The 24,249-nt window shown below is 36.7% G+C and overlaps 1 protein-coding gene and 1 long non-coding RNA gene across 5 annotated transcripts in view; one reads left to right on the top strand and one right to left on the bottom strand.

Moving 5' to 3' along the window:
- The window catches only part of LOC119866411, a 171,297-nt gene that overhangs the window by 42,026 nt on the left and 105,022 nt on the right, over positions 1–24,249 (bottom strand). For 2 of the 3 annotated variants that reach the window (XR_005369437.1, XR_005369439.1), the window contains exon 2: positions 9,086–9,169. This is a non-coding gene — a long non-coding RNA (uncharacterized LOC119866411). Of the gene's footprint in view, positions 1–9,085; positions 9,170–10,016; positions 10,289–13,353; positions 13,404–24,249 lie in introns of those variants that run through there. The other variant, XR_005369438.1, reaches the window with a different exon arrangement.
- The window catches only part of COL28A1 (collagen type XXVIII alpha 1 chain), a 162,129-nt gene that overhangs the window by 57,324 nt on the left and 80,556 nt on the right, over positions 1–24,249 (top strand). For both annotated transcript variants that reach the window (XM_038556895.1, XM_038556896.1), the window contains 7 exons: positions 1,519–1,587; positions 5,205–5,273; positions 9,426–9,494; positions 10,618–10,686; positions 19,427–19,498; positions 20,247–20,315; positions 23,213–23,284. In XM_038556895.1, coding sequence (XP_038412823.1) covers positions 1,519–1,587; positions 5,205–5,273; positions 9,426–9,494; positions 10,618–10,686; positions 19,427–19,498; positions 20,247–20,315; positions 23,213–23,284 — 489 coding nt within the window. The remainder of the gene's footprint in view (positions 1–1,518; positions 1,588–5,204; positions 5,274–9,425; positions 9,495–10,617; positions 10,687–19,426; positions 19,499–20,246; positions 20,316–23,212; positions 23,285–24,249) is intronic.

Here is a 24,249-nt window from a genome sequence, read left to right as displayed (position 1 = left end):
TTTCTGTTTATAAATAGTCCAAACAACCTGGGAAATTCAAATAGCCAGGGTTATTTCTCTTGAGAGTCTGTGGGGGTTTTTAAGATACATAAGTAAATGAGAAATGAATAAGGGAAATATTAAAAAGCAGGCTGCAGGGCGGGTCTTAGTGACAGGTTCAACTGTATGTTATAATAATATACTTTTATTCATAACAACTCACAGCACTGCATCACCCTGTATCTCTTCACAGAAAGAATACATTATATTCAGGGTTATTTTAGGGTCATCTTATGTAATTTTATTCTGTGGTAGATTTCAGAAAAGCCCGTTAATCAGAATACTTCATCCCCCAACCAGCAGGGCCAATGGGAGTTTTCTATATGAGCTACTTGGGGTTAGTTTGTGATGATGTAGAGGTAAAGTGAATAAATTATAAATAAGGAGGGACTTAAAGGTATATTTTCCTGTTTCTTAGGTTTCTTGCACGTGTTCTTTGATTTTACTCTGGGTTAAAAAAACTCATGAAATGAATGCTATTTCTTTTTTTTTTTTTTTTAAATAAAGAGTTTACTTGTTTATTCATGAGAAACACAGAGAGAGAGGCAGAGACACAGGCAGAGGGAGAAGCAGGCTCCATGCAGGGAGCCCGACATGGGCCTCGATCCGGGGACCCCAGGATCATGCCATGGGCCAAAGGCCGCGCTAAACCGCTGAGCCACCCAGGCTGCCCATGAATGCTATTTCTAATTGATCATATGGTTTATTTTTCACACAAATTCACAAGACGTATGACTTCATTACATACGTAAATTACATTACGACCAGAGCTATCTATATAGGTCATGTGACTTAAAGTACCTTCAAGAAGATTTTCTTTTCTTCTTTTTTAAGATTTTATTTATTTATTCATGAGAGACACAGATAGAGGGAGAGGCAGAGACATAGGCAGAGGGAGAAGCAGGCTCCCTGCAGGAAGCCCAAGGTGGGACTGGATCCCAGGACCCTGGGATTGTGCCCTGAGCCAAAGGCAGACATTCAACCGCTGACTACCCAGACATTACCTCAAGAATATTTTCTATGACTTGGTCTAAAACTAAATTTTCAGTGAATGTTTATAAATTATGATTATAAAATGTTTAATAAGTAATTCAATACTAGCAAGTATTCATATACTAATACAAAAGATGAATTTTCATTGTGTGATGGATCTAGTTGCGCAGTGTTAAGGAAATGGAGGATTGATTGTTTGTTGTACTGCATGATTAGATAGGTCCTCCATTTCCAGGTATATCTGATTATATCAGGAATGGAGCTTTTCTCCAACTTTAGTGATGCTGTGTACATGTTCTGTTTGGACAGAGTTCTTCCTATCTAAGAGTCATAAAACTAATTATATTTTGTTGCAAGTTACAAATCTCTGGGTCAGCTAGAATTACCCATTTGTAGTGAGTAGTGAATCTGATGCTTTGAATGCTTCAACTGTTTTTAAATCCCGATTTTTATTAATATACTAATATTTCTCCCATATATTTTCAGGGTGAAAAAGGCTCTGAAGGACCAATTGGCCCGCAAGGATTACAAGGCCTGTCAATCAAAGGGGACAAGGTACTGCATATAGGGTATACAATAGGAAAGATGCCAATAAAGTATTTTGTTCACTGTTCTTTATGCATGTAGATTTATGAACTGTGTTCAACCTGACGACCGTATCATACAGGTATCCAGTTAATTATAAATCAAGTATATGCAAGGTATATTATTATGTAAGATGAATTATGATTTGAGATATCCTATCATGTGTATTTATACTAATGTCTCGTTTATTTGGGTTTTGACTTCCAGTAAAACTATCTTCAGCTAAGCGGCTTTGAAACCAAACATTAGCAAAACAGACCTCTTCTTATTAAAGAAAATAGTTTTTTAAAATGTATTGACTTGACCCCATTATAGAAAGTGCATGTCCATCCTTATGTGCTCACTCAAATACTATTACTTTAAAATAGAACTAAAATAAGAGAACTTATTTAAGCAAACTAGCATTGATGCCCTCTAACAAGGACCAAGAGGGATCCACATATAGTTGAACAAACTTAGGTTTATAGATTCAGTGCAGTGAGGGAGGCCACATACCATGGGGAACTCATCGATATTCAGTAAGAAGATTAAAGATTTTTTATAGGATTTGGGCTTGTGTTAGGCGATTTTGGGAAGTATCTAAGAAAGTAGGAGTTGATTTTGGATTGAATGCTGTTAGGAAGTGAGGTAATTTTAAAACTGGCTATCTTAATGCATCTTATCTAGGAGGTGGGAAAAATGGAGTCAGGCTTAGCTTTAATTGGTAAAAGAGTAGCAGTCATTCATTTCAGCTAGTATAGGGGGATGTGTGATCATTTTGCTGGGGATGGGTGATTTGGATGTTGTTGTTTTTGTCTGTGCTCAGACATGACTATGGAGCAGACTTCCTTTTATCTTAGTTCATTACATTGAATGGCCATATCTGACAGTATTCTCTAAAATTGTTTATGTTTAATACCATGGCCTATCTGTCATTGCTTTTCTCTTTCTCATTAGTTACTTGTTTTCTTTAAAATAACTGCAGATTATACCCAGATTAGAAGTGTGGTGAGTCTGGTAATAGGAGCTATGGAGGCTGATAAGGTCTTACAGACCAGTGGGAAGGAAAAGCTGCCAGAAGGGGAGAGGATATAAGAAATGTGCAAAAAACAGAGACCTAATATCAATTTGGAGTCAGTTATATGTTAAACTATAAGCATATCATCACATTATATATTAGAATAATAATTTATATTCATTATTATCTTAGGTGTTGTGTTTCAATTTTGAATTACTTATTTCTTTTATTTACTGATAGCTGTCTCGTCTAGGTCTCTGTTTTTAAATAGCAGAGATACTGGTAAATAGTGAGTTATGCAAATTTTAGTTACAATATAATTCTTGTTTCAAATAGTTCAGCTCCAGCTCCAAAATACCCTAACAATATGTAAGTTTTGTTTTTTTTTTTTTCCTTTGGAGCAGTAAGAACTGAGCACACCAGTTCTATTGTTTTATAAGTTCAGTAAATTAACTTTTTCAGGTGTTGTTATCATGATATTTGTTTTTACATCTGGAGCTCATACAAAGAAAATACATTGAAATATCAGACAGTATCACATAGTAATTATGAGGCTTTCATCTGCTACTACTGCCTTACTAAATCAATACCATCTTATCTTTCTCTTCCCTCTTTCTTCCTTTCCTATTCTTTTATATATAATACTAGATTCAAGTACTTTGGTGTCTGTAATTCAAGTGATAAGATAAACACCTCTATGATAAGGACTCTCAAAATATGTAATGGGTAAAACACAAGGAAGTAGTTTTGATACAGATATTAAATGTAAATAATAATGCACATAAGAGGATCCTTCTTATGCATTCATTGAATATTTGCAGAATAGTGGTTATGAGTTGGGTTCTGGAGTCAGAGAGAGAGTGAATTTGAATCTTGCCTCTGTCATCAAACAGTTGTGTGACTGAGGCAAGTTACTTAATCTCATCTGGAAAATAGGGATGCCTACCTTTAGAGAGTACTTATGAGGATTAAGTGAGATAATGCATCAAAAACATTTAGCCCAGTGTCTGCCAAATGACAAGCAATCAAATTTTGTATCAGAATAATCCAGCTTTAAACTAGAACTTGAGTCCATTACATTTTTCCTTCTTAGATATTTATTTAGACTGGGGGTTGACAAAAAGTAAAATACTAAGAAGCATATTCTAGGGCATGTCTTAATGACAAGATAAGGATACTTTATTTATTTATTTAAACAGGTTCCACACCCAGCGTAGAGCCCAATGTGGGGCTTGAACTCACAACACTGTGATCAAGAGTTGGATACCACCCAGGCACCCCATGATATTATATGAACTATGATCTAGTGATATAGTTTTGTTCAAAAAACATTTATTTATCCCAGGCATTGGCAAACTATGGGGCTGGCTGTTATAAAGTGTTTTTAGAAAATAGGCACATCTGTTCAGTTAAGTACTGTCTGTGGCTGCTTCTTCACTACCAAAGCAGCGTTAATTAGTTATGACAGAGACCTCAGTATGGCCCTTAAGAATAATGTTTAGTCTCCAGCTGTTTACGAACAAGTTCATGGATCCTAATGTAGCCTAAATACAATTGACATTTAAATGTCTAAGGCATCTGGCTAGCTCCGTTGGTAGAGCATGTGACTCTTAATCTCAGGATTGTGAGCTCAAGGCCCACATTGGGCATAGAGTTTTCTTCTAAAAATAAAAAATATAAAATAAAAAATATATGCGTCTCATTGTGTCCTTGCTGTTCTGGGATGTGCTAGGCATCATCCTTGTATTGGATGTTTGCTCTGCCTGGAATGCTTTTTCTTCTATTTCTACCTGGTTCATTCCCTTTCATTAGTGAGGCCATCCCTGGACACCTTACACAAAACTATAGCTGTCTCTTCCTTCCCTAATTTATTTTTCTCCTTAGCACTTACCCTTATTCAACATAATATTTATTTTATCTTATTTATTTTGTTTACTATCTTCTGTTTTCCCTACTAAAATGTAAGCTCTGTGAAAACAGAGATTTTTGGCTGTTTAGGTCACTGTTGCTTCCCCAGTGTTTGGAACAATCCCTGGCACACAAGTATTTGTTGAAAGACACAAAGAATGAATGATTGATAGTGTTCTTCTTACTGATAATTTGTTTTTCAAATTTATTTCAAGGAAGGAAAAGGTGTGATTCTTTAATTTTGTTGCATTTACCTTAAATAATTTCTCAATTTTTAAAATGTATTTTAGCAAGATGTGGAGGGAAAAGGTATTTAGAAAATTTAGAAAAATCCTGATTTTCTTGTACCCTATGAATATTAGTCTTCTAAATATTTCTGTTATGATCCTAACAGGAAGTGTTTGTGTCATTATAATACCCATTTAGGCACTTTTGGTCCTTGTGAGAAAAATGATTGGTAAATATAAACTGGTGCAAATACCAGTTTAGACTACGTAGTGAAAATATCATTCACTACTTTGGCAAACTTGACTATACACTGTTTAAAAGAAAGAGAGTTTTCTAACTTTTTATGTTGAACCCTTTTATGGCATAGCTAGATTTCATTTCAGCACAATTCAAGATTAGCAAAGTATGAAAGAATGAGGTTTACGGTTACATTTCTGTCTTATTTTCTATACAGGGAGATTTGGGACCTGTGGGACCCCAAGGCCCAATGGGTGTCCCTGGAATTGGGAGTCAAGGGGAACAGGTAATCAAAGCTTTCTCTTTCCCTTCTGTACAGAACATTCTGGCCCAATACTGGTGTTTGTTGAAAGCCAGTTCTGCAAACACCTATGAGTATAATTGATAGTCAAAGAGTAATGGAATATACAGCCAAAAGTGAATGTGGGGAAAGAAAAGATGGTTCTGTGAGATTTTACTTTTTAGAACTTCCAAAGATTAAAAAAAATTAACATGTGTGTTTCTTGGAGCTATGAGTTTTACCATTAATGCCTAGTTAACAAGATAAGAGTTTCAGAGTGATTTTATATTTTTAGTTTTCCTTAGGAGCATTGGTTTATTTATCAGTTGGTGTGCTTGTTTTCCCCTTGAGGCTTTATGAATGATTAAATCTCACTCTCTCCCAATGCTAGTAGAGTAGTATTTCCCACCTCTGAGCCTTGTACCAATCTAAAAAAAGTGTTGAACTTAAAACAAGCACCAGAACCAGAGATAACCATTTAAATTAAAGAGCACCATTCCTGAATAGAAGCAAATCACAAATTGGGTTTGTTTGTTTGTTTGTTTGTTTGTTCATGAGGGACTCAGAGAGAGAGGCAGAAACATAGGCAGAGGTAGACTTAGGCAAATGGAGCCTGATGTGGGACTCAATCCCAGGACCCTGGGATCATGACCTGAACCAAAAGCACTCAACCACTGAGCCATGCAGGTGCCCCTACAGACTGGGTTTATAAATGACATTTGGCTTCTCTTGGTCAGAAGGAAGGAAAGCTCTCTGAAGATGTCCACATTCGTGGCTTAACTGCTTCCAAAATCTTCTGACCATAACTTTTGGAAAAGCTGGGTAATTTTATTAGATTTAAATAATATAAAGATAATGTAATAGCACTATCTACCTATAGAATCTCATTTAATCAAAGTGATGAACAAATCCAACTTTATGCTAACTGTCCTCCTGCATAGAAAGTAGCCAATCGGTTTAAGATTTATGATTAAGGTTTGAATTATTCTGTTGCCTAGAGAAAGAATAGTGCTTCCCTTATCTAGGAGAGTGGGAAAAGAGAATAAAAAAAGAAAGAATTCCAAATCTCATTGTTGACATTAGAATTTATTTCTAACCATCTGGAAATTATTATTTTTTTTAAAGATTTTATTGATTTATTTGAGAGACAGAAGGAGAGTACAGAGGGAGAGTAAAAGGCAGAAGTAGGCTCTCTGCTGAACAGGGAACTTGATATAGGGCTCTATCCTAGGACCCTGAGATAATGACCTAAGCTGAAGGTAGATGCTTAAGTGACTGAGCCACCCAGGTGCCCCCCACCCCCACGTCTTGAAATTAATTAGTATTTTGTTGTTGTTAATCCAAGCAACAGCAAAGTTGGATATTACTCCTTTTCCCATTTCCTTTCTCTTGATAGCGATCCTAGTGTAATACATTAGGAGGATTAAGATGCAGGAAAAGCAAAGATAAGTCTGTATATAAGTGTTTAGATAATAATTAAGAGCTGGATATTTTGATTACACCAGAACTATGGTTTGACTACAGCACTGGGCAGTCTCAAACTTTGTAGTTTATTTGCTGGTTTCAGCCAGGCTTACATTCTGATCCTGGAAGGGGCTGGACAGTCCTAGTTCTGGGTGTTGTGGTCCTGGTGCTAAAAAATGAGGTTCAAAGAAAGCCAAATCTTTCCAAATGGCCCGTGAGTTCTGGACCTCCCACCAGCAACTTCCTGTTGCCTTTAATGCTGGTTCTTGGTGGGGATTGTTGTTCTTTAGCTTAAAAGAAAATCTCTTTGACTTCTTTTGTCTCCTCACCCCTTTCTCTCAAAATTTTCAAGAGAAAGAACTTTTAAGGTAGATGTCCATACGGAGCTGACTCTGCATAGGAGACTGAATAGAATGTGTTATTTGTAAACTGCTTTGAACAAGAAAGGAATTTGATTGCTCTTTTAAGACAAATGATTTAAAGCCTACTTAAATGTAACCTCTATTTATACAGTTGTTCATTTTTCTTCTCCTTAATTTAACATGTTTACCCACTGAATTACTGTTATTATTACATCTTCCTAATTCTCTTACAGAAATGAATTTCCCCAATCATCTGTTTTTGGGAGAACTCCTGGTTTCAGGAACATGTTGATAATACTTCTCAAGTGACCTGCAGATTTTCATGAAATGTTTGGAGGCTTGTCCACATTAACTGTCATAAATTGGAGTGAAAATACCAAATAACCACATTTACACATGTGCAAACATATATGGTGGATCTTTTTGAATTTTCTAGTTCCTTGTCACATATCATCCAACTTGTAGATTATTCTAGAAGAGTCCTTTTGCATCCTTCTCATAATAACCTTAGCTTTCTTAAACTGTTTAGACTGCTTCATCTTCATTAACCAGAGAAAATGATATTTATAGTTAAAAGACAAACAAGCAGTTGTGTCATCCAGCTGGAGAAAAGGGGATACTACTTAAAATAAAAAAATCATGTATCTGTAGCCATTATTTACACAATCATAACTTGTGGGGTGTAAGCAAAACAAAATTTTAGTTTTTCTTCATCAACTGTTTAAATATTTTTTGGTGAGGAAAGTTTTTTCTTTTTCTTACTGCAGGAAGAAATTATCAATGAGCTACAAACTTTTCATATTACTTTTAGGTAATAACAAGTCATAGTGTCACCTCTAGGTTGTAAATCACAGTTTTAATTGAGTAATAAAAATTATTCAGTCAGTATATTAATTTTCCTTTTAATCTTCATTTATCTGATATGAGCTATAGAGAAAACCTATGATCTGTGAGAAGAAACATGCTTCTTATCCCTCCCAGGCTGAATCAAGGATGAGGGTAGAGGGGAGGACACAGGTTCTTTCTTGGATGGTCTATTGTCACATGGCTTTGGATCCTCTGGTCTTGCTAATTGCTTGACACTGAGCTTCATTGTGGGGCTCCTGCCTTGCCCCTGTGACTGCCACTCTCAGAACATGGATGAAGGACTCTCTTCCTCTAGCTGTTTCTCATCATCAGCTTCTGCTTTTCTGGGGGTTTGTTCTATACTGATTCTCTCTGTTGAGATTCCACTGCTCCTCCAGGTCCTATGGGACAGGATTCAAAACGATTCCAGGCCAACCCTATCTCTCACCTAGAGTACATCTGATCCACAGAAAAAACTTGTGTGACCTTTGTGCTATCAAACTCTGGATAGATGGGATAGATGGGATCCAACCCTAGCTTTCTCTTAACCATTACAGTCCATTTTAGCTTTCCCAGATAGGAGTCAGACATAGGTCCCTTGTGTCACCAAAGCAAAACTCCACGTCAATAAGTGGTTTCACTGAAGCTCTCTTTCTAGAAGTGGTAAAGAGAGAAGCAACTCAAACCCCTCTCATTTTCTTCAGAGAAAACACTTTATAAGATTACTTTCTCCAGAGAAGAACTAATTAATCCTATCTCCTTCCCCTTTTTATACCCACAAGGTGAGTGAGAATCTAGTGTTTGAACATTCTTCATTTTGGTGTCTATCGACTACTACTTCTTAAGAGCCTAAGGTCAAAACTTCAATTTAACATCCTGTTATATTTTGATTGAAACAGCTAGAATACAGGTTCACCTGCATGTGACTGAAATGTGAAATAGGTTAACAAGAAGGAATTTTATTTCTCTTGTTTGAAACTCCAAGCTGGTGTGGTAGCTCTGTTCATTAGGGTCTTCAGAAGTTCAGTCTTCATTCTTGTGAGTCTGCCCTTCCAAGGGTGCTTTCCTCATCCACATGGTCCAGGATAGCCACTGTGTCTTCAATTCAGCCCCTGTGAAAGGGGATTAGGGAAGGGAAATGCATACCTCTTCCCTTATTGTGAATCAGCAGTTGCACACATCACTTCCATTTGTATCCCGTTGGTCAGCATCCAGTCCATCTGGCAACACCTGGATGCAACAGGGATTGAGAATCATGGTTGTTATTCTTGGCAGCCATGCAGGTCAGCTAAAATTCTCTTAGTATGGAAAAAGGGGATAATGCATATTATGGTTCAACTGGCAGCCTCTACCATGCCATTCAACAAATACTACCAGTAATGTATTATGGGTTGTTAATGAAATTTTCACTTTAGAGGGTATGAAACCACTTTTATGCAAATTTCTTAATTTCACTAACACTTTTTAAAAATGTTTTATTTTAAAGGGAATCCAAGGTCCTATGGGTCCACCTGGTCCACAAGGGCCTCCAGGACAAGGCCTACCTGGTTCTAAGGTATTTTCTAACTGAGAGCAGAGTTTAACATACCTATGTCTAATTGCTGTTTCCTGGTCAGTAGCCAGTGCATTGGGAAAGCAGCAGATGAAAGGAACTTAAAATCAGACTTCTACTTAATGCAAAATGTTACTGTAATTCCTGATGGTTTGGATAATGTATGTAATCTTTATACATTTAGAAGCATTTATTTATGCAATCTTAGTTTATTGTTTTCTTTATTACCTTTTCTCAAAAGATCCCATTCTAGCAGATCAAGCAGGCTACCTGTGGACTGGCTAATCCATTCTCACCAGCACTGCCACAGTAGGCCTAACTCCTGACACATTTAATTAAAGATACAGAGTCAGAGATAAGGAAAAAAATCTATGAACGTGGGAATCATTTTATGTCCTAAATTAAAACTATTATTTTTATCCCTTAGGGAGAGGCATGGCACTTCTTATTTAACTCGCTGTCCTTAACGTTGCTCCAAATGATCACTAATCATTGTTAAATAAATACTTCTTTGAGAGTACCCACCTTCCAGTATACTCCTTAGAGATTGCCATGTGATAGAATAAAGTTACTGTCCTTGAGCTTTTTGCTGTGGGTTCCTTATTAGAAGCTCAGGTTTTCTCTCTGCTTATGATAATTGCTCTGGACTCACAGTCATTTTGGCTTCTCATGTGTCAATTTCCATTGCTGTGGGGTATAACTGTCCATCTTCCAGGTGCCACCTTTTGCGTATGCCACCTAGCCTGTATTTTAAGCAAGTCCATTATACATTCCAAATTTGGTAAAACTCCATCCACCTGAAGGGATTTTAGGCAAATATATGCATTTGAATTATATATAAACATATATTAAAATAATAGAATCAATATATATTAAAATATATTTTCATGTTTTATGTTAAAATGTATTGTGAGTGTTAATATTGACAATATAATTAATATCTATTTACTATATATATATATATATATATATATATATTTGCACACATAATGTGAATCCAGCATACAAAGCTCAGTTTGATCTTATTTTGTTGATACAAGAAAGCTCCTAGCTCTAAAGGCAGGAATATATTATTTTTATATTGCTACTATAGTCACATACTCTTCTAATACTCTTTCCTCACTAGGGTGAAGTAGGCCAGACAGGAGCTACGGGTCCTAGAGGGCCAGTAGGAGTTGGAGTACAAGGCCCAAAGGTGAGCTGCCCATAGTGATCAGAAGCGTTTAGATAATTTATGTCGTATTATGTGGAGTTTCATTTATGTCCAAATGCAACACAGATCTGCATGTGTCATCTGTTATTTCATCAGAGGAGAATATTTATTCAGGAAGGGGTCTTATGCTCAGTGCAACTCTTACATTTTAAGAAGAACCAAAAATCTTAGTTTATTTTAATGACTGCTATCTGGTTTTTATTTGTATATTTATTAGCATCGGAGGCCCTCTTTTGGCATAGTGTGATTCTTCACATGATCTTAGCCAAGAGGCCAAGAAGCGATGGCACAGTGTAATTCTTTAAGAATATTCTTGCCTGCCAGATTATAAACAGAGCACATAACATAGTAAGATTTCAGCAAAGGGTATTTCCCTTGTCTTGTTTTGTGGCTGGCTCATGTCTCAGATCTCAACTCAAAAGCTACTCCCTCAGAAATTTGGTCCTGAAACCTAAAGCATGTCTCTCCTACTCCTTTTACCCAGTTATTTTATATCCCAGCATGCTGTTTCCTTTGCTCTTACCACTCCCCTCAACTGGCATGTTTTCTGAATTACTTTTCATCTTACTAATCACTCAAAGGAATGTAGTGCCCCACACCGCAGCCACCAGCCACATGTGGTTATTGAATGCTGGGAATGAGAGTATAAAGTGAGGTGTGTGTTAAGTGTGAAAGACACACTAGATTACAGAGCTTAGCACAAAAATGTGAACTGTATCATTAGTACATTTGCAGATTGATTGGATATTGAAATGATACAATTTCGGACATAGTAAGGTAAGTAAAATACATTACTAGGATTATTTTCACCCGTGTCCTTTAACTTTGCGAATGTGACAACTAGAGAAGCTGTAATTACATAGATGGCTTGCTTTATATGTCTATTGGACAGTGCTACTGCACTGCAGCAGGGTCCTTGTTTCCTTTTTTGTCTTATTACTGAATCTCCAGTTCTGGGGACAAGCAGATCTCAATAAATGCTGTTGAGTACATGAACGAATTCTTACTTTACCCTTCACAATTTCTATAACTAATCCTGAAGGCACACAGGATTTGGCCGGCCATCCTGAGGGTTAAGCTCCATCATTGTTGTGGCTGACATTGTCATCATTCTTATAGGTATTTGGGTATTAGAATGTGCAAGATGTGGATCTAGAAGAATATACATGTTACATATACATAAATATATAATTACAAAGGATACAAAATGTGCTAATGTAAATAGCAGTCACTAACATAAATAGTAATAATAGCTGCCATTTGTTGAATGGTTTCCATGTGCCACGCAATATGCTAGGTGCTGAGTATGACATAAATGTCACCATACATATATGTAGTGTATGTATATGTGTGTACACGCATTATGTCATATATGTGCCAATTTCAGAGAAGCAACATAGGGTAGTAAGGCTCAACAGTTAGGCTACCTGACTCTGAATCCCAGTTTTGCCACTAATCAGAAGTGCAATCTTAATCTTCTTTCACTTTAGAAAATGAAATATTTCTAACATACTCAATAGTGTAGAGGGTAATACAGAGACCACCCATGTAATCCACAACCCAGCTTTATCAAATGTTGACATTTTGCCATATTTATTATAGCTATTATTTTTCAGAAGAAGCATTACAGATATATAGCTAGAGGACTTTCCCTGTGCTTCTGAATCCCATGACCCTCCTCTTCCTCACCGGACTTAATTATTATCATGACTTGGGTATTTATCATTCTTTCAAAGTTTTTATGATTTTCCTACATATGTTTTTATCCATAAACCACATATGCCTTTTGTGTGTTCTTGAACTTTATATGATGCATCATTCTGCCATATATTTATATTCAGCCTCATGTCTTATTTGTTTTTATATGTCCTTCATCCATTCATTTTCATTGCTCTATGGTAGTCTATTGTGTAAAAATACCTCATTTAAAATTTATCCATCTTCTTATCGATAGACATTTAAATTGCTTCCCATTCTTTTGCCTTTGCCAACAATGCTGCCATAAATATTCTACAAGTTTCCTTTGGTGTAAATTAGACTACAAGTTTCTCTCACTAGTTGGTGATAGATACTGTAAGTAGAACTGGAAGATCATAGAATATAGGCAAGTTTTCAGTTTTGATATTGTGAAAATCCTGTCCAAAATGAACAATGGGTAAAATGGCTCTGCCCATTCACCCTCCTTCTAGCAATATGTGACAATGCTCCTTTCTCTACCTTTTTGCCAATATGAAGCATATATGATATAGCTCATTGTTTTAATTTCTATTCCCTGGTAACTATTTGAACGGTTTTTGGGTACTTAGTGGATCTTCAGCTCTTTTCCTTTGTGAATTCTTTTAGGTATTCTTTTTTTAGGTTTGGTGTTCCTTTCTTTTTCTTTTTTTTTTTAATTTATTTTTTATTGGTGTTCAATTTACCAACATACAGAATAACCCCCAGTGCCCATCACCCATTCACTCTCACCCCTAGTTCTACCTTCTACCTCCCCTAGTTCGTTTCCCAGAGTTAGCAGTCTTTACGTTCTGTCTCCCTTTCTGATATTTCCCACACATTTCTTCTCCCTTCCCTTATATTCCCTTTCACTATTATTTATATTCCCCAAATGAATGAGAACATATAATGTTTGTCCTTCTCCGACTGACTTACTTCACTCAGCATAATACCTTCCAGTTCCATCCACGTTGAAGCAAATGGTGGGTATTTGTCATTTCTAATAGCTGAGTAATATTCCATTGTATACATAAACCACATCTTCTTTATCCATTCATCTTTCGATGGACACCGAGGCTCCTTCCACAGTCTGGCTATTGTGGCCATTGCTGCTAGAAACATCGGGGTGCAGGTGTCCCGGTGTTTCATTGCATCTGTATCTTTGGGATAAATCCCCAACAGGTCGTAGACAGGTCTATTTTTAACTCTTTGAGGAACCTCCACACAGTTTTCCAGAGTGGCTGCACCAGTTCACATTCCCACCAACAGTGTAAGAGGGTTCCCTTTTCTCCGCATCCTCTCCAACATTTGTGGTTTTCTGCCTTGTTAATTTTCCCCATTCTCACTGGTGTGAGGTGGTATCTCATTGTGGTTTTGATTTGTATTTCCCTGATGGCCAGTGATGTGGAGCATTTTCTCATGTGCATGTTGGCCATGTCTATGTCTTCCTCTGTGAGATTTCTCTTCATGTCTTTTGCCCATTTCGTGATTGGATTGTTTGTTTCTTTGGTGTTGGGTTTAATAAGTTCTTTATAGATCTTGGAAACTAGCCCTTTATCTGATACGTCATTTGCAAATATCTTCTCCTATTCTGTAGGTTGTCTTTTAGTTTTGTTGACTGTATCCTTTGCTGTGCAAAAGCTTCTTATCTTGATGAAGTCCCAATAGTTCATTTTTGCTTTTGTTTCTTTTGCCTTCGTGGATGTATCTTGCAAGAAGTTACTGTGGCCAAGTTCAAAAAGGGTGTTGCCTGTGTTCTCCTCTAGGATTTTGATGGAATCTTGTCTCACATTTAGATCTTTCATCCATTTTGAGTTTATCTTTGTGTATGGTGAAAGAGAGTGGTCTAGTTTCATTCTTCTGCATGTGGCTGTCCAATTTTCCCAGCACCATTTATTGAAGAGACTGCCTTTCTTCCAATGGATAGTCTTTCCTCCTTTATCGAATATTAGTTGACCATAAAGTTCAGGGTCCACTTCTGGGTTCTCTATTCTGTTCCATTGATCTATATGTCTGTTTTTGTGCCAGTACCACACTGTCTTGATGACCACAGCTTTGTAGTACATCCTGAAATCTGGCATTGTGATGCACAAGATACTGGCCAATAGGATCCAACAATACATTAAGAAAATTATCCACCATGACCAAGTAGGATTTATCCCTGGGACACAAAGCTGGTTCAACACCCGTAAAACAATCAATGTGATTCATCATATCAGCAAGAGAAAAACCAAGAACCATATGATCCTCTCATTAGATGCAGAGAAAGCATTTGACAAAATACAGCATCCATTTCTGATCAAAACTCTTCAGAGTGTAGGGATAGAGGGAACATTCCTCAACGTCTTAAAAGCCATCTACGAAAAGCCCACAGCAAATATCATTCTCAATGGGGAAACACTGGGAGCCTTTCCCCTAAGATCAGGAACAAGACAGGGATGTCCACTCTCACCACTGCTGTTCAACATAGTACTGGAAGTCCTAGCCTCAGCAATCAGACAACAAAAAGACATTAAAGGCATTCAAATTGGCAAAGAAGAAGTCAAACTCTCCCTCTTCACCGATGACATGATACTCTACATAGAAAACCCAAAAGCCTCCACCCCAAGATTGCTAGAACTCATACAGCAATTTGGTAGCGTGGCAGGATACAAAATCAATGCCCAGAAATCAGTGGCATTTCTATACACTAACAATGAGACTGAAGAAAGAGAAATTAAGGAGTCAATCCCATTTACAATTGCACCCAAAAGCATAAGATACCTAGGAATAAACCTAACCAAAGAGGTAAAGGATCTATACCCTCAAAACTATAGAACACTTCTGAAAGAAATTGAGGAAGACACAAAGAGATGGAAAAATATTCCATGCTCATGGATTGGCAGAATTAATATTGTGAAAATGTCAATGTTCCCCAGGACAATTTACACGTTTAATGCAATCCCTATCAAAATACCATGGACTTTCTTCAGAGAGTTAGAACATTTTTTTTTTTTTTTTTTAGAACAAATTATTTTAAGATTTGTGTGGAATCAGAAAAGACCCCAAATAGCCTGGTGTTGCTTTCTTGTCAAAGTTTTTTGTATTAGGATATTAATCCTTTGTTAATTTGGTTACAGATATTCCCTGGGCTATCATTTGTTTGTTTTGTTTTGTTTTGTTTTTATTTTTGCTTTTTTACCTAGGGTACCTTTTACTATACAGAAGTTGTAAGTTCTGATGGTCTGAGCTTTTTGAATATTATTTACAAACATTTCTTGACTCCAAAGTCTTAAAGATACTCATATTTTCTTCTTAAAATTTGGTGTTTTGCTTTGTAAAATTTAGGTCTTTAGTCCACTTACAGTTTCTTTTTGTGTATGGGGCAAGGTAGTGAGTGATCTCTTTTTTCTGAGATGGACAACCAGATGTCCTCACATGGATTGGTGAATAGTCCATCTTTGCTGCACTGGTATATAATTCCACATCTGTTATACATCGAGCTTCTCTATGTGTGAGGATCAGTGCCTGAGTTCTCTATTCTGCTCCATTTGTCTATTTATATCTTTCAGTGCTATTAATTCTCTGTCTTGATTATGATAGAGTTATAATAAGTTTTATCATCAATAGGGACAATGCTCTCAACTTCTTTCCTGGTTACTCTTAATTCTAACATATTCCTTTTAGGATTGACTTGTCAAATTTGACAGAGTATCCCAGTGGGGTATCCTATTGAGATTGCATTGAATCTGAAGATTAAATATTGAGTCTTTTGAACGACAGTGTAAAACTGATTTTTCAGGAAAATATTTGTTCTTTTATCCATAAAGATCTTCTAATTTTTTTAGTTAAAAAGGTACATTGGAGGGGGATTTCTGGGTGGCTCAGTGGTTTAGTGCCTGCCTTTGGCCCAGGGCCCGATCCTGGAGCCCCGGGATTGAGTCCGGCGTCAGGGGCTCCCAGCATGGAGCCTGCTTCTCCCTCTGCCTGTGTCTCTGCCTCTCTCTCTCTCTCTCTCATAAATAAATAAAAATAAAATCTTTAAAAAAAAAAGATGTTGTTTCACTTCTCATTTTCATTGTTTCTGATGAGAAATCTGCTAGAATCCACACATTTGTTTTTCTACATGTCTCTTTTGTCTGACTACCTTTGAGATTTTTTTCTGTATCGTTAGTTTTGAGCCATGCCATTATAATGTGCTTTACTTTTGTTTTCCTCATATTTCTTGTGTTCAGGGTTCATTGATTTTCTTGGATCTGTGAGTTACTGATTTCATCAAATTTGGAAATAGTAAGCCATTGTTTCTTGAAATATTTCCTGCTCTCTGCCTTTACCCAGGACACCCCATATTACTTAAATGTGGCTGTTTCATTGAAGTTCTGCTCATTCCTTTTCAGTCTCTTTTCTTTCTGTTTCATTTTAGATAGTTTTTATTGCTATGTTTCTGAGTTCATTAATCTGCTGTGATGTCTAATTTGTTTTTAATTTTATCCAGCATATGGTTTATCTCATACTTTGCAGTTTTCAACTCTAGAAGTTCAAATCGTATCTTTCTATAACTTCATGTTTCTATTTAATGTATCTCAACTTTCCTTTGGTTTCTGGAATATGGAATGCAATACAAAAGCTTTTAGGGTCCTTATCTACTATTGTATCACCTGTGCCATTTTCTTTAGTCTCCCCCACCCCCCACCCCAGTTTCTCTGAATTCCTGATTAGTTTTGGATAGATGCTAAACTTTGTGAATTTTACATTTTTGGGGGGCTAGACATTTTTGTGTTCCTATATACATCTTTGTATTTCCATACATATCTTTGTTCCTGGATTCTTTTAAGACCCTTAAAAACAGTTTGAACCTCTTAATCTTGCTTTTAAGCTTTCTTAGATAGGACTAAAGCAACATTTAGGCTAGGATTCATTTATCTTGACTACTGAAGCAAGGCCTTTTTTAAAAACTCTAATCTATGCCCTCATAATTGTGAGATTTCCTTTTTTGCCACTGGAAGCAGGCACTATTTCTGGCCTGCTGCCAGTTTTCTCTAATCCTTTAAGTTGGTTGTTTTCTGGGTGTTGGGTAGTTTAGTTTCTTCACACTGTGCTGAAGAGTATTTACTTGAATACTTGAGGGGGATACTCATCAGAGCTTCATCGTTCTTTCTGTGTACCTTCTTTCCATCAGGTAATTTATTCTGTGAATTTTTGATACCTGCCTTACCTAGACTCCTACCTTTGTCTCCTTAAATTAGAGATATTTCTGAACTTTCTCTGGGTTCTCTCTCCCTGTACCATGGCCTGGAAACTTTACCCAGGCAGCAAACTGGGGAAATTATAGTATTCACCTAACTTATTTCCTCATTCTCAGGTATTATTATTCTTCATTAGGTGATGTCTAATGTCTTGAAAGATATTGCTTTATATATTTTGTCTGGTTTTTAGCTGTGTCAGGGAGGAAGTTGAATCTGGTCCCTATTCCTCCATTTGACTGGAAACTTACATTATATCTACATTCATAGGTAGTCTGCTCTACAATATTGTTTACTTGTCCTATTATTATATGACTTTAACATTTTACTAGCCTCTTGAAATAAATTGGGTAAATTTCCCTCTTTTATTGTTTCTCAGAACTATTTGTATAAGATAGGGAATATCTGTTCTTCGAAGGATAAAGAATTGGGAAGGCTTGACTATATAAAACTAACAGAGCCTGTGATCTTGGAAGGAGAGCAAATTAGAGACTTTCAATTACTGATTCAGTTTTTTAATGCTTCAGGTTTATTTAGCTTGTCCATTTATCCTTATGTCACTTAAATAATTTATATTTTTCTTAAAAATTATGTTACTCTTTTCCAATTTATTTGTTTGAAATTGTCACAGAAATTTTCTATGATTTTAGAAAAACCTTTAATATGTACATAGTTATATTTCCCTTTAATTCTTAATACTGTTATCTGTAACTTTTTTCATATTAGTAATTTCTGCTGAAGTTTATTTAATTTTTTTAAAGGTATTACCCTTTAGTGTTGTTATTTTTCTTACTTTTGATTTTCAAATTTACTACTGTCTGCTCTCATCTTTACCATATCCTTCTATTTATTTTTAGGTTTATGTACTTCTTATTTTCACTAGGTTTTGTTGTTGTTTTGTTTTTTGGGTTTGTTTTAGTTGAGTTTACATGAAATGACTCTCACTTATCTTTAATATTTTTGCTCTTAATAAATGCAGTAAAAGCACTTTGGCACTGTTTGAAAGTAGCAAACATTCTTGGAGAATTTTAAAGGATATATTCTTAAACAAACTTGAAAGCAAGTAGCATTATTGACTATTAGAGCTGAAATTTCACTTGTAGGTTAGTTTCTTGGGGTTTCTGTATCAAAGAACCACAAACTGCGGTTCAACACAATAGAAATCTATTATCTCACAATTCTAGAGAAAATTGAAAATCCAGGTGTCTTCAGGTCATGCTTTCTCTAAAACCTGTAGGGAAGAATCTTTCTTTGCCTTGTCCTAGTTTCTGATGCTGACTGCCAGTGCTTGGCATTCCATGGCTTGTAGCTGAACCACTGCAGACTCTGCCTCTGCTGTCACATGGAGTTCCCCTTGTGTGCCTGCCTTAATGTGGTGTTTGTTTCTTTTTATAAGGACAGCGTCATATTGAATTAGGGCCTGCCCTATCACCTCATCTTAACTTGGTTATGTCTACAAAGACCCTATTTACAAATGAGTTAACATACACAGGTCCCAGGAGTTAGGACTTCAACATGTTACAGTTCAATCCATAACAATATAATCCAGAATTGAGATGCTAAGAGGTTAAGTAACTTGCCCAAGGTCTGATAGTTTAATTACTACTAGCTACTACTCGGATTTATCCATTCAGAGACTTCTTGCAAGTACTGTAAGATACAAGCAGTTGGCAAGTACCACAAAATGGAGGTGTTTATGCACCTCCACCTTTATGAATTTAAAGTATGATAAATATGATAAGATAAATATGAATTTCTGGGAAATAAAATCTTTTCTTATCCACCAGGGGGAGCCAGGCTCAATAGGGCTCCCAGGACAACCAGGAGTACCAGGAGAGGATGGAGCTGCAGGGAAGAAGGTAACACTATTTTTTATGTTCCTAGAGTAAAAACTATCGAACCACACTGATATCTTGGTCCTGTAGGAGCTCAAATTAAATCATCCAGGACAAACTGAGTCTTTTTAAGAAAACATTTCTCAACTCTAAATTTCCTTTTTCACTTCTTTAGATAGAAAAAACACCACTTTAATGACTAAAGAGTGTCTCCAGCTCTCTGCTTTCTCTCTGGCATCTCAGCCATGGCATCCTGCAGTGACCTGGTCCTTTTGGGATTCCTAGAAAGCACTTGAATCGAAATTTTGAGAAAAACACTTTTTCCACCTCCACAAAGAGAGTCTGTAAATGCAGTCAGGAAGTAATTATAAAAATTTTCTAAAGTATTATGAGCTGACATTTGAAATACTCATTTTTCAATATAAGTAGAGAAAAACAGCAGATGGAAAGGCTGAAGGTCTTTCTTGTTTCTTTTTTTTTTTTAAACCAAACCATCAAATGTGAATGAAGAGCCAAAGGAAAGTGAGCTTATTCTTTGAAAATTGGCTGAGAAATTAGTCTTTTTCATATTTCAGCTGCTCTGAGCTAAACTAGAATTTGATATTAATTTAAAGTTGGTAAATTTCCAAATTAATTTTAAGACTAAAGTGAAGGTCTGGTCTATTTTGGGGGGTCTCAGCAGAGAATCCACTGGCCATAAAAGGAGGAAAAGGAAGGCTTATATGAACTGTCCATTGAGGATTAGCCAAGACATCAGTGTCATTTCCTCTAGGGAGAAGCAGGGCTTCCAGGGACAAGAGGCCCAGAAGGACCACCTGGAAAAGGACAACCTGGCTCCAAGGTATGGAACTGACACAGTGTTGGGGAAAGCAGACTGCCCAAGGAGACAATTTAGGAGAAATTTGATTGTTATTCCTGCTATGTCAAATGTGTTTACTTCTGCCTTAAAGTTATAGATCTAGTTTGTGAGCTTTTGGAAGACAGCAAGTATGTATTATTCATTTTTACTTTCCTAAGATCTATCATAAGAGAAAGAGTTCAACACATGTTTTCTCAATAAATGGCCAGACTGATATTTTAAAAACAATAGAAAAGAAGCCCTGAGATACATCCTTGAGACTTGAAAGTACATACATTTTCTTCAAATATTTATAGAATCTCACACAGTAATAAGAAATATCACATTATCAAATGGAGGTTTCATTTTCACAATTTGGCATAAATTTATGTGACACATCGTAGAAATGTTGGTTGAATAACATCTTTATATGTCAAGATGAGAATATCCAAATTCATCAATAAGACCATGCTGGACATAACCTACAGACTCTAAGATGCCAGATGTTCCTACAGTTTTTATATACCGTCATCAATGTATGCATAAAGATTCTGAAGAATTACATGAGTAAAGTAAAAATAAAATCCATATACTTATTAGTGTTCTATTTATAATTGTGTTAAAGTGTTTAGTGAAACCTTAAGATGTCTACATCTTGTGCAAATATTGGCTAAAATTGAGTCCTTAACCATAAATGTGAGTATTTGACATTTAAATATAGTTGCAGAATTTCAAACATTTTAATTTATTGACTTATCAGACTATGAGATCTCTTTTCATGTGGCGGGGGAGGTAAATGTGGACAGAGAATACCTTTTTCACATCCAACAAAAATATTTTTAGTAATACTTGTCTATCAACATTCAGGAGAACTAATGTTTTCTCGAATATACTTTCAGAAAATAGACCCTTGGAGTTAATAATTGAAGCTATAAGAATGCGTGATGTCTCTGAGAAAGAGAGCTGAGGTTTGAATCCCACACTGGGCAGTAGTTGGAGAAAGAACATTCAGAACAGCATGAAGATAAGCAGCATAGTTACCGGGTTAGGGAAACCCAGGTGAGAGGGTTTCAAGAGGGAAGCCACCAGTGGTGTCAAATGCTATTGATAGAGCAAGGAAAATGCATTGGAAACAGAAGGCACTGGATTTGTAGCTCTGAGGGGATTTGTAGCTTACAGTAGGTTATAGAGAGGAGTGGTAGGATTATGTTATGTAGCCTGGACATGCTGTGGTTTAGTGTTGGTGCTTTATTACCTCTGTGTTCCTACTGTTGTCTTCTGGGTAATTTAGGTCAATAAATTAAATTTGGAAGTGAATGGAAGAAAATAACTAGTTGGGGTTAGATTTTGCCTCTACTGATAAATGATAATGGCACAATAAGTTAATGATACAATAACCTTCAATTGTTTTTTTTGTTTTTTTTTTTTTTAGCATCTGTGTCACTGCTCTTCATTAGTTTGGACCTTGGGAAGTTAATTACAATCTATAGGTGCAGTAGGGGTTCAGTCCTTCTTCTTGAGGGAGTGTCTGCATTGCTGATGACCTTGGGAATGTGTCAGAAATATGAATTCTTGTGTTTCAATGCAGACCTACTACATCAGGAACTTGGAGGTGGGGCTCAGCAATCTGTGGGCTGATTGTACATGATTCTGTATGTACATGATGCACACTTAGGTTTGAAAATGGTAGTAGAGTCATTCATGTCATAAATGGCCTCAGCTGCAAACCCCAAAAGGCTATTCCTTTGTTGAACCACATTTGGATATGACACCTTGCAGTTGAGTCCTTGTTTAAGGATAGTTTTGAAACACTCTGAGGGCTCTGTGAGAAGGTAACAAAATCCTTTCAGGGAAGTACTAGCTTACACAACCAGGCTGAGGAACAGCCAGTGGGCAGGTTAGAACTCTGCTCCAGGTTAATGCTCATGCATCTTTCCACCAGTAGGATTATTGGTCTCATTTGGGAGACAGAACTAGGATCCTTATTAGGGAAGAAGTGGGGCTGTATTTGAAAAATCTGGCTGTGGTTTTTTGTTTTGTTTTGTTTTTTAGTGGTCACATTTTGTATAGCTAGCTATTTCATGCTTCCCTTCTTTGTTGCCACCTCTTTTTAAAAATTAAAAAAAAATTCTTTTTCAAGTATAATTAACATACAGTGTTTTTATTAGTTTCAGGTGTACAATGTAATGATTCACCAATTCTATACATTTCTCAGTGCTCAAGATAAATGGACTCTTCATCCCCTTCACCTAGTTCACCCAGTCCTCCACCCACCTCCCCTCTGGCAACCACCAGTTTGTTCTCTATATTGGAAAATATATCATTTTATGTTTTAAAACAGAAGCAGCACTAAAGCTGAAAAAGCACAGGTAGCTCTCTTTTCTGAAACTTCAGGGAATGTTTCAGAAGCATCTGTTAATAAACCAATGGTGCGAAAGAAGTGTGATTCAAATTAAAGTCCCCAAAGAGGGATCCCTGGGTGGCGCAGCAGTTTAGCGCCTGCCTTTGGCCCAGGGCGCGATCCTGGAGACCTGGGATTGAATCCCACGTCGGGCTCCCAGTGCATGGAGCCTGCTTTTCCCTCTGCCTGTGTCTCTGCCTCTCTCTCTCTCTCTCACTGTGTGCCTATCATAAATAAAATTAAAAAAAATAATAAAGTCCCCAAAGAGAGACACTGAACTTAGATTAAAAAAAAACAAAAACATTCAATTAAGTGGTAGAGACTGAACCATTCTGAAGTCATCCAATCTGCCCAAGAACCTTGACAAATCCTATACAACTGAGCTGAGCTTGGGACACATTGAAAATCGGTGTTAGTTGATAACATGGTCCTGATAGGGTTGTTAGAAGTGCAAGGAGGGTTTGCTGATACAGGCATCTTTTTATAATTATTTTGTCAGGGTGATGAAGGAAAGAAAGGGAGCAAAGGAAATCATGGACAGAGGGGATTTCCAGGGCCTGAAGGTCCAAAGGTATGTTTTTTATATTCTCATTTATGCTTTGGGGAAATTGTAATTGTGTCTGGTTTTAATAGAATATTAAATTTCCACTGCAAATTGGATTCCCTCGTTCCTTCTCAACAAATCCAAATGAAAAAGGCTTTAGAAAACTATTGGTACTATTCTGGACCAAACAGGATAGTATGAAGAACCCATAAAATAAGTGATCGTCATTGAAACATTTATGATTCTTAGAGACACTCTGTATGTCAATTCTCTCAAATGACCACCAGATATTCAGAAGTTGGGATAAAGTTAAGATTGCAGGAGATACCAATTCTCTTCCATCTTGTTTTGCTAAACAACAGCACAGTTGCAGACTGAGAGGCAGCCCGGTGATGATGAAAAGCAGGGCTTCAGAATGCAGGAGAGTAGGACTCTCATCCTGTTCTACCCAGAATCTTTTGGAGCCACTCACTTCAGTGATAGGAAGCAATAACAGTATCTATTTCTCAGGATTGCTGTGAAGACTGAAATAGTTAAAAAAAAAAAAAAAAAAAAAAAGACTGAAGAGTTAATAAAGCACTTAGCACTGTTCCTGGCACTTAGTAAGTGCTTAGTACATGGAGCTATTCAGAGAGAGAGAAAAATCAAGACTGTGTAATGAAAAGTCAGGGATAGATGCCCTGATCAACTGACCAGGACCAGGTGCTGAGGATGAAGGAAGGGAAATCTGTGAGACAGGCAATCAGCTGCATGTCCTGACTTAGCAGGAGAGAATATTAAGGTCATTTGGATGTGTCAGGAAACAGAAATTGCAAACCTAAGAGAGTTCAGGCTTTTAGGAAGATGCTAATTGTCAGGAGACAAGGAGTATGTTGAAGGACCATACTATTCTAGAATCAAACAAACACGGTACTGCCAAGATGAGAGCTGGGAGAAAACAAAGCATCCTCTGTAGACAAGTCCCTTAAGTTTCAGTGTTCATCAGTATCACC

Source organism: Canis lupus, chromosome 14 (genome assembly GCF_011100685.1).
Source record: "Canis lupus familiaris isolate Mischka breed German Shepherd chromosome 14, alternate assembly UU_Cfam_GSD_1.0, whole genome shotgun sequence".
In the NCBI taxonomy this organism is placed as follows: Eukaryota; Metazoa; Chordata; class Mammalia; order Carnivora; family Canidae; genus Canis; species Canis lupus.
The sequence above is the reverse complement of the archived record's forward strand: the minus strand, read 5'-3'. Positions and strand labels throughout refer to the sequence as shown.